The following is a 9470-nucleotide window of genomic DNA, read 5'->3' as shown; positions in this document are numbered from 1 at the left end:
TTGATTTTACATAGGTGGTTTAAATAATATACCCAATGAATTTATGCTACACAGTGACAGGCACGCCGGTGCCGGTGACAGTTATCGATCTGTGCTGGCGGTAGGCAACGTGCCTTAAAACGAGCGCACCCTGTTTGTCATCAGGTTGGCAGTGGACCAATGAGATTCCTCCGTGTGAGAGTTGGGTGGAGTCAAATTCCTCACTCTCGACTTTTACTGAGCACGCGCAAAACGGGGGAACTCGCTGGCCGTCCAGTTGGCACACTGACGAAGTTGCCTTGGGGAAACTTGAACACTCCACACTTCAACCACCATGACTTCGACAAATATGTTCACAGGACTGGAGACTGGTTCAAAACCAAGTTCAAGGTGAACACATATGCGTTGACGTATTTCTGCTGTCAGCGAAGGAAAATGGCTTTTGTTGTCGTGTTTCGGATCTAGCAGTCCGCCCGCTCCGAAGTTAACGTTATCTCCGATGTAGGTTAATGTTGTTTTGCTGGAGGCAGTCTGGATTTTTCCATAATTACAGCTGCGAGTTATTTGCTTTAAATGTTCGGCCGGAGTCGCTCGTCTTCGGCCTGTTGTTGTCTCGGGTATTTCCCTCGTATTAGCATAAACTTTGGAGCGGAGACTTAGCTTTCAAGCTAACGAGTCAGGCGTTGTCCACTGCGCCTGCGGAAGTGTGAAAGACACTCAAGACTGCGCTTCTTTGTACTTGCTTACGACGACATAATGATCGCGTTGTTGTAATTGAAAACGACTCAGCATCCCCGAGGTCTATTTTTGTACGCCACTACATTAGCGGACGTCTAATTGCTGAGTCGTCTCAAGAGCTAATTAAACATTTCTAAGACGTGAACGTTATGACGCCATTCCGCCTTGTAAAAGCAGAAATAAGCGGTCGTTAACCTGCACTTGATTCGTTTTTTGTTTTTTTTTAAACATGTGACCTGTTTCGTTTTTAATTTGTGTTGGTGTTATGTTTAACGAGGAATGCTCAACGAGGTGTAAAAATTCATAGACAATATTTTATATAGCCTTTTAATATGGTCAGGGTCCAGTCCAATGTCATCTTTAACATGTCAGTGTTTCAAAATAAAATGTTTACAGCAAGTCAATTGATTCCCCAGTAATAAACAGATATTTTGCTTGTTCTGCTTTAAAAAAAAAAAATCAGTTATAACATGCACCTCTGGCAATCAGATGTTCGTGGTGTCACAAAGGCCACTGATACTTTCTCACATGTTGGTAAAAACACCATCAGTGTTTTCCAAAAAATCCAAATATGAAAGTTACAAAAAAAAAAAGGTATCTGTAGTTGCATTCGCCAGAATGCCAGATGGTAAAATGTTGTTTAAAAAATACACTTTCATAGCTTGATCAGATTAACTTGGTATGCGCGCGCTGTTGCTGATTCGTCCTCTGTATTTTACAAATGCAATTATAGACCCCTCTGCAGATCATTAAACACATTGTTGTTGTCCTCCCCCAGGGTATTACGGCCTCCTGGAGGAGGGTCCAGCAACATTTTCGGTGGAGGCGACAACGAAGCTGCAGCATCAAGTAAACCTAATAAGATGGCCTCAAATGTTTTTGCTGCCCCCGAGCCGACTGAGAGTGTACAAAAACGCACCAACCCTCCAGGTCAGGGCCAGACTGACACTGAGTCTTGTGTCTCACGTCTGGGTTGTGAAGATGTGTTGTGTAATCGTTCCTCCCCGAAACATTGTGTTGTTCACGATGTTTGTTGACAGAGCAAAAAAAAAAACCAACAATCATAATCTTGTCCGTCTCACATGCTCTTTCGCTGTCAGAATTGCATCACTGGAGCTGTCAGAAAATGACTGCAGTTCCACGACATATGACTCTTAATTTCCCAAAGCACATCAGCGCAAAGTAAACGGTGAATAGATTCCATTCAGATGTCACAATATTCTCCAATCCAACCGCAGCGTGTTACGACAGTCTTGAGTTGTGGGGATGATCAAATAGGTCACTTCAGATAAAATCAGAGAGTGACTGATAATAAAATTGCCATTACTTGACTCGAGTCATATTTGGACCGTGCGTTCTCGCAGGTGGGAAGACCAGCGGAATCTTTGGTGGACCTGAAACTGTGGCTCAGCCGCAGAAAACCAAGCCCCCAGGTGGACAGAGCAGCAACATATTTGGGGCTGCAGAACGCGCGCCCGCCCAAAGTCCAAGCCGAAGCCACCCGAACAAGCCAAAGGTGAGTCCTGCCATTGCCCCCGTCTCGCGCTGTTGTCAAAGTCGGTTCTAAAGTGCACAGGCTGCAGCGGAGCATTTGCTTAAGGTGTTTTGCTGCTGTTTGTCTTGTTTACTCGCAGTCCAGGGACACTCCGGCAGAGCCATGTAAACATGGTGAGGCGTTCATCTGCGAGAAGTGTCGCAGATGTTTTTGCAAGGCGTTAGGCTTTAGTCATATTATTTGGTAGTAGTAGTAGTAAGAAGTTAAAAAGGTTTTTGTTTTATTTTTTTCATAAAGTAAGATAATGAGTCAACTATTTAAAACAAACACTGACCTAAATCTGCTAAACCACTCAGTGTGGATAATTGTCTCCCTCCAGCGGCGACTCCTTTGATCCGTGACGAAGACTCATGTGACACACTGCTGTTTATGGTCAAAGACGGAAACGGTTACTGGGGGCATTTGCCATTTATAATGTTCTGCTTAAAGAGGCCGTAGTCAATATATTTCACTTCCCACAGATTCCACTTTGATATTTAATGTGTAGGAATTCTTTCTTACGCAGGTAGTTGGAATTCCACAGGGGCCCCCGACCCAACAAGTTGTATTTACACATAAATACTGTTGAGTGAATTTTCAGTAGAGGCCACTGCTGCTCAGCTCTCAGCTCTGTATTTTGGAATAAGTCCTCCACATGTTTACTCCGACCTTGCCTGCCTCAACATATTTGCATGGTTTGTAATGGAGGTGACGGGGTTTCCAGTGAGGAATGGGTGGTCCCACACTTGGGGGACCTCCCTGGGAATGTTTACGGGATAAACTCTCATCTTTCTGTAAACGGATCGAAGCAGACTTTCCTTAATCTGGACAGATTTTCAGGTGAATAGCAGCCAATTCCACGGTGTTTCTTGTTTCAAAGGTTTTTATTGGCCATCTCAGCAATCCCACGATAGTGAAAATCTTTGGCCTCGTAGTCTGAATTCCTCTCTCGACTTCATTAAACTGTGTCACTAGCTGCGTTTCCATTACCTAGATGTGAATTGCACAAATACCTAGAATTGCACAAAACTGAAATATCGCCATAAAAAACTGGGAATGGAAAAACACCTGAACTTGGAAAGGTTTTGACGCTCTTGTGAGGTGGGTTTTCAGACGTATCCATACAGAGGTATATCAGCAAAAGTCTCATGTCATCGCATTTCCATGTCACCGGACGTGACGTACGGGGTCACGTTGACCAGTTCACTTCAAATCAAGATGGCGCGTTTTGGTTTGGACGGAGAAGGAGACACGTAACCATTCTTGACGGCAAACAACACCAAAATTCAGCTTTGTCCAAGAAATTTTGTACTTCCATCCTCCTCAAGGTGGGGTCTCGCCGGACGAGATTTTACAAGAATTACGGCTTACGCGTTCCACACCATTCAGTGGAAACGCCTGCGAATCGCGGCTGTCATGGAAACGCAGCAAATGTTGTTGGCGTCTGAGTTCACGGCAAGAAGGAAACTAAAACCTTTCTTGAAAAACGAAAGAGGAAGTCGCAGCTGTTGCTGCGGCTCGATGTGTGACGGCGGCTGTGGTAACAGGTTGATATGGCTCGTGAATGAATGACGGTGAGAAATTGTCTCTCTTTTTCCAGGACAATCTAAGTGTCGGACCTGAACCTCCAGCACCAGGTCAGTGCCAGCAGAGAAGAGCGACGTTTTCCATCCGCCACGCAGACGTCATCCTCTTCAAGGACGCTGTCTCTGTTCTATTTCCGATGCGGCGGCACGCCATTCTATTTTTACAATATTCCTTTCCTTCCTTTTCCTCCCTTCAAGCACCCGTTGCCAAGGCCAGCCCGCCCGCGGCGAAGAAGGAAGCCGCCCCTCCGGCGTCTCCTGCCACTCCTGCACCAGCCAAAGAAGAGCCGGCAGCTGCCGCAGCGCCTGCCGCAGCGCCTGCCGCCAAGCCCGAGCCGTCCCCGGCCCAGGCCCCGGCTCCGGCTCCGGCTCCGGCCCAGGCCCAGGCCTCGCCTCCGGACCGGGCGGCGGAGATCGCCGCTCAGCTGAAGAACCTGGAGCCTCACCTGGGGCCCCCGCGTCGCGCTCACAACCGAGTTCTCAACCCCCCCGGAGGAAAGTCCAACGTAGTGTTCTACTGATGAGCCCGGCAGCCGGACCGCTCCATCCCGCGCGACCTTCCCCTTCCCCTACCCCCTCTGCTCTCCACTCATTCCAACAGCCCGCTGTCACCATCTCCATCTGAAACGGGGTTCTCCATCCTCTCCATCCGTCTCTCTGTCAGACACGTCGCCCGTGCCTTCTCACACTCTGTCCCCCTCCAGTACGAAAAAAAAATCTGCAGCCATGCAATCACCGACCTCCGTCAATCCAGAGGTTCGCCACCAATCACTTTGAATGTGACGTGTTTTCACGTATGTTCTTTTTTTTCTTCCATTTTCCCGTTCAAGCATGTGTTGATGTAACGGCACAGTTATTTATCACTGTAAACATGTTGTTTTTGCATCCTGGGAGTGGTTCAGTCGAAAGTGCATGTCAAGATTGTCGACAGTTTCATCCTTTCATTCTTTTTTTTTACGCCTCTCGCTTCATGCTAAACGCAGACATTTTCTCCAATGCGAAAATCAGTTGTACGACATCGATGTGTAGTCCTTTAGTCAGGGGGAGTCCAAAAAATGTTGTTTCAGGGAATTCCGGGATCAACTAGAAAGTAAACCTTTAGTTTGACTTGTTCTAAAATAACGGTTCAGGAGAAATGGATCATCTGATGCCTTATTTGCAAAACGTCCTTCACGTTCGACTGTCAGAATTTCTCTCCGTATGCCAAATAGTAGACGATGCTCCCAAATGTTTTTTGCTTCCTTAAAAAGAAATTCCATTTTGATTTTTACATGATTGTATCTCGCCGGCGCCTTTTTCTGCTCTTGTTCTCATTGCTTGCTCCATGAACATGCCTTCTTTTTTTTCTCTTTTTCTTTTTTTCTTTAAACTTGGGTCAGGCCTTTGTTTATGTTTTAAATTAAAACGGCTGAAGACAAGTGAACTCTGGACATGCGTTCAGCCCTCCTGACTCCAGGTGGGCTCCTAGAAGATCACCTTTTTTTTTTTCTCCACACACCTCATGCAGCACACTTCATGGTAATTTTTTGGTGCCAGCCTGTTCCCGCCCTTGCACCCCTCCGCCCCCCCAATTCCCCCAACCCCTCATGTGTTGATGTGCCTGGCAGGCAATGGGCGCAGCAGAAGAAAGAACTCCTGTGTATTGTAATAAAACTGTTGTTTTGCATTTAGAGTTTGTTTGCAGTGTGTGCTTTCGGTCTCAGTGTCCAGTGTGTTGGCGCCAGTCTCAGTCGCTAAGCCAAAACACTGATAATTCATCCTTTTCTGGATTTGCAACGACCCACAAACAGCGAGTGTCGTCTGCTCCAGATTTGGAGACGCTGACACCGACGCTTTTGTCCGGATTTTGGCCTTTGGCAGCACTCAATGGATGATGCTTGTTCACGGGCAAAAAGCCACTATGAGCTTTTGAGAGAGAGAGAAAAAAAGTTGAATCTTTTGCAATTGCGTATTAAGTTTGTTTTCCCTTCAGGCAGCAGCCTAATAGCCTGAAATACGGGTTGTGATTTTTTTTTTCCCGTTGATGTCTTGTTGAAAATGTACTTGACCTCAAGTGCATTTTAAGAGTTATTAAACAACATTTGGCCAACAAAACTTAAGTATGCTAAGCAGCCTCTGTCTAGTGAGTCTTGGGTTCGATTGATTGATTTTAGGGCAGACAAATGATTTTTTTTTTTTTTTTTTAATCAAGATTAATTGTAGAATCTTCATAGTTAACTGCTATTGATCGCGGTTTGAATTGCATGTGTAAAGTTCTGTTATTTTGCGTTTCAAGACCGTTTTAAGCCCATAACGTAAAGTATTTCTTGACAGAGTCTTCATTGGGAATCAAACGAACACAAAGAAAGAATTTCCTTTTTGTATTCTTTCAAAAAAGTGTGATGTAGACTGTACTTAAGTCAACAAGTGTTAACATGATGCTGAGCTTTTAGGCTGAGTGTTACCGGAGAAATAATAGTTTTTTGATGGATATGCTCTTTTTGGTCCTCGGTCAAACTTGTGATTGAAGACAGCCACCTTCTTCTGTGAGTCTACTAGGTTATTGGTGTGAAAAGGTCAGCATTGTCCCTAGTTCACTGCTGTTTACCGAATGATTTGAAGACCAAGTTGACACCATTGACCATTTCTGGCTCTGACAATTATCATTAGCTCAAGGTTCATGCCGTGTTCCGCATTTAAAAGATTAGCTTTAGTGTTGAAACTATTTTGTATGAAAAATAAAATGATAAAAAAAAAGAAGAAAATATTAGCTTCATTTATTCAATGGCCTGCTTGTTAAGTCTAACTTTAAAAACGTGATTGCAGGTATAAAATTTAAATCGGTTTACTTTCTATTGGGAAGTAAGAGATGGTTGTTGAGTAGCTTCGTTTTCCTCCAGGGGCTCCCGCGGCTTTATCTGCCCAGTTTTCTGCTCCATTGGCTGGTTTTTGTCTCCATTGTTAATGCTCCCCAGCGCAAACAATAGCCCAAGCTTCACTTGTCTGGCTGAAGGAAAGTTCAAGTGCACGGTTGTTTGTGGCAAACAATGGAAATGATAACCATATATTTTATGGTGCGTTGGTTTGTGTGTGTGGTCTTGGGACTCAACCATGGAGATACTATACTGAAGTGAGTTTGTCAAGGACTTAAGAAAAGTCCTATGTCAGGTATATTTTATATATTTTTTATGGCTTTTTGCAGAATGCCCTTGTCGCGATTTCCTCATGAAAAGTCTACCCAGAAAAATCTCTATTAAAACATGTTCAAGCACCTATTATGGAGGTAAATTCTTACTCTGTTTTGTTTTAACTACATGCCCAAACTGCATTCAGGCAGAAAAAAAATAGGGTAAATCTACACACATGTAGGAAATCATTGTTGTTTAAAATACATGTTGTACCCATGATCATCCAAAATCAAGGAGGTAATGCTGTTGCGTGTCTTTGTCAATGACAATTGTTCATCTTCCCTCCTGAACTGCTCTTTTGTCAGTACTTACTAGTAGAACCAGAGTGACGGACAAACTTCACTTTCCTTACTATTCAATCAGAGAGGTCTTCGGAGTCATCTGTCATGCGTAATTACATCTAATTAAGTAGAGTGAATACAATTTAATCGTTTACTTATAAATAATTAGGCTACAATCTTTTATACCAGGGGTCACCAACGTGGTGCCCGCGGGCACCAGGTAGCCCCCAAGGACATCATGAGTAGCCCGCAGACCCGGTCGAAAAATTGAAGAGCTCGTTGAGCTGTGTCTAAAATTCAATTTTATCCAACCTTGCTAAGTCATTTTTGATAATTATTGAGAACTCATGAGCTTGTTAAGTGTCTTCACATAGAAGAGTATCATTAATAATGATACATAACTCAGAGAGTTTGTTATTTCAGGAGAATCTAGCAAGCTGGTAGCCCTTCATACGGCTCAGGACCCATGAAGTGGCTCTCAGTGCCAAAAAGGTTGGCGACCCCTGTTTTATACAGTGTTGCCCTGTGGAATGTTATTTTTAAAGTAACTTTTTTTTATTTTTGGAAACTACATTGTCATTATTTATTGATAAATTCTAGTGCCAGGCCCAGCTGCAAGCAACAGATATTCAAATATTAGGGGCATTTCCTCTCTTACAACCTTCAAAATAAAATGATTACTACTGATAGAAGAAAGGTTCTGAGTGGTGTGTTAGAACTATCCCTGACTGGCCTGGCAAATTGCAGAAGCAATAGGACATCTACTTTTGATAAACAAGGTAAATATGATGCAACTACATTTTCAGGGGGTTCTACTAGATACTACATACACTCCACATGCTACACAAGGTATTATAACTTGTTATATTATATTAATTAGTTATCCTAATTCACATGTAAAATTCAGAGGTGGGAGGTAAAAAAGTACAAATACTTTGTCCCTGTACACCAGTACATTTTGCAGGTATCTGTACTTTACTTGAGTATTTCTTTTTTTGATGGCTTTTTACTTCACATTTTTACACAAATATCAGTACTTTTCATAACTACAGTACTTTCCTTCAGTACCTTGCATTGGAAAAACGTGCTTGTTACATTGGTGTTTAAAAAGCTTTAAAATATAGAAATTCTGTTCAAAGCCATTCACTTATTTATTACAGACGTTGTTGCTTTTAAGAGTCATTTCAATAGAGAGCTAAACATCATGGGGCTTCAAATACACTGATTTTGTTGTAACTTTGCGTTTGCTAACTTTCAAATGCCATTAAAGCACTTTTTTTCTGCATACCCCATGATATATTTAATCTCCAATGAGGTGGGTCACCAAAACACGCCACCCATCTGCTCCTGTCCCTCTGCCAAATTTTAGAACCCATTGTGGCCCACAAGACAAAAAGTTTACCCAGTTAGTTAATGCCACCTTGAGTAAAAAAAAATAAATAAATAAAAAATCACAAATCAACGTCTAAAAAGCGCTCCTCGAATCATGACGCTTTTATTTTTAAATCCACATAGTCGCTTCCGGGGAGCTTTCACGTCGCTTTGACGGGCGAGTCCGCTTGTTCGATGCAGACTGTGTGACGTCAGCCGGAGTCGGTCAGCTGGCTCCTCCATCTGAACAGCAGCAGCAGCAGCGGCAGCACGGAGAGCCTCTCCCATAGGGCGACATCACCATCAACGCCCGAAGCCTGGCCAGCAGCAGCATCGGCGGCCCGCTGGAAGGCGGAAACGAAACCATGGAGGGAAGCGCGTTGTAGCGGCGGATCGCTGGTGGTGGTGGCGGGGAGGACCGGCAGCGTTGAATATTATTTATTGACCTTATTTATTAATTTATTTATTCGCAAGCAGCCAGTCATGGCTGGGATCCATGGCTGCTGCCGCTGCGGCTGCTGTTGAGTCAGGTGCAGTGTCGTTTCCTCGGCATGGGCTGGACGAGGGCCGATCCACAGGCCGACCCGCCGCACACCCGCTGCTGCTCCCCGGATCGGATGCTCATCGCAGGCGGAGAGCAGCGCTAGCAGGGCCGCCGCGTCCGGAGGCGATACATCGGGAATACATGAGGAAGGAGGGGAGGGGAAGGGGGGCCCGTCTTCTTCATCATCTTCTTCCATCAAAACATTAGAGCCGAGCTCAAGGTTAAGCGCCGTCACACACACACATCGACAACCAACTCCATCCTTTCCTT

At 44.4% G+C, this 9470-nt stretch overlaps 1 protein-coding gene across 2 annotated transcripts; it reads left to right on the top strand.

The window, feature by feature from the left end:
* Positions 1-210: 210 nt before the first annotated feature.
* Positions 211-5509, top strand: jpt2 (Jupiter microtubule associated homolog 2). Of its 2 annotated transcripts, none has more exons than XM_076023815.1 (5): positions 211-369; positions 1496-1566; positions 2082-2233; positions 3852-3888; positions 4036-5509. In XM_076023815.1, exons 1-5 carry the CDS (start codon positions 314-316, stop codon positions 4356-4358), a joined length of 639 nt encoding a protein of 212 aa, XP_075879930.1. In that variant the 5' UTR covers positions 211-313; the 3' UTR covers positions 4359-5509. The 2 variants fall into 2 exon arrangements, with proteins under 2 accessions (XP_075879930.1, XP_075879928.1); XM_076023813.1 differs by having other exon boundaries at positions 1496-1647.
* The last annotated feature ends 3961 nt before the right edge of the window (positions 5510-9470 follow it).

Source organism: Nelusetta ayraudi, unplaced genomic scaffold (genome assembly GCF_046127955.1).
Source record: "Nelusetta ayraudi isolate G7.1 ecotype Tasmania unplaced genomic scaffold, CSIRO-AGI_Nayr_v1 ptg000016l, whole genome shotgun sequence".
Classification (NCBI taxonomy): Eukaryota; Metazoa; Chordata; class Actinopteri; order Tetraodontiformes; family Monacanthidae; genus Nelusetta; species Nelusetta ayraudi.
This window is presented reverse-complemented; position numbering and strand designations above follow the sequence as displayed.

Bases quoted from the DNA above. Each gene is read 5' to 3' on its own strand.
- jpt2 (XM_076023813.1), top strand. From the start codon at position 314: ATGACTTCGACAAATATGTTCACAGGACTGGAGACTGGTTCAAAACCA. The intron at 370-1,495 runs GTGAACACATAT...GTCCTCCCCCAG, and splicing joins GGTTCAAAACCAAGTTCAAG to GGTATTACGGCCTCCTGGAG. The intron at 3,889-4,035 runs GTCAGTGCCAGC...CCTCCCTTCAAG, and splicing joins ACCTGAACCTCCAGCACCAG to CACCCGTTGCCAAGGCCAGC.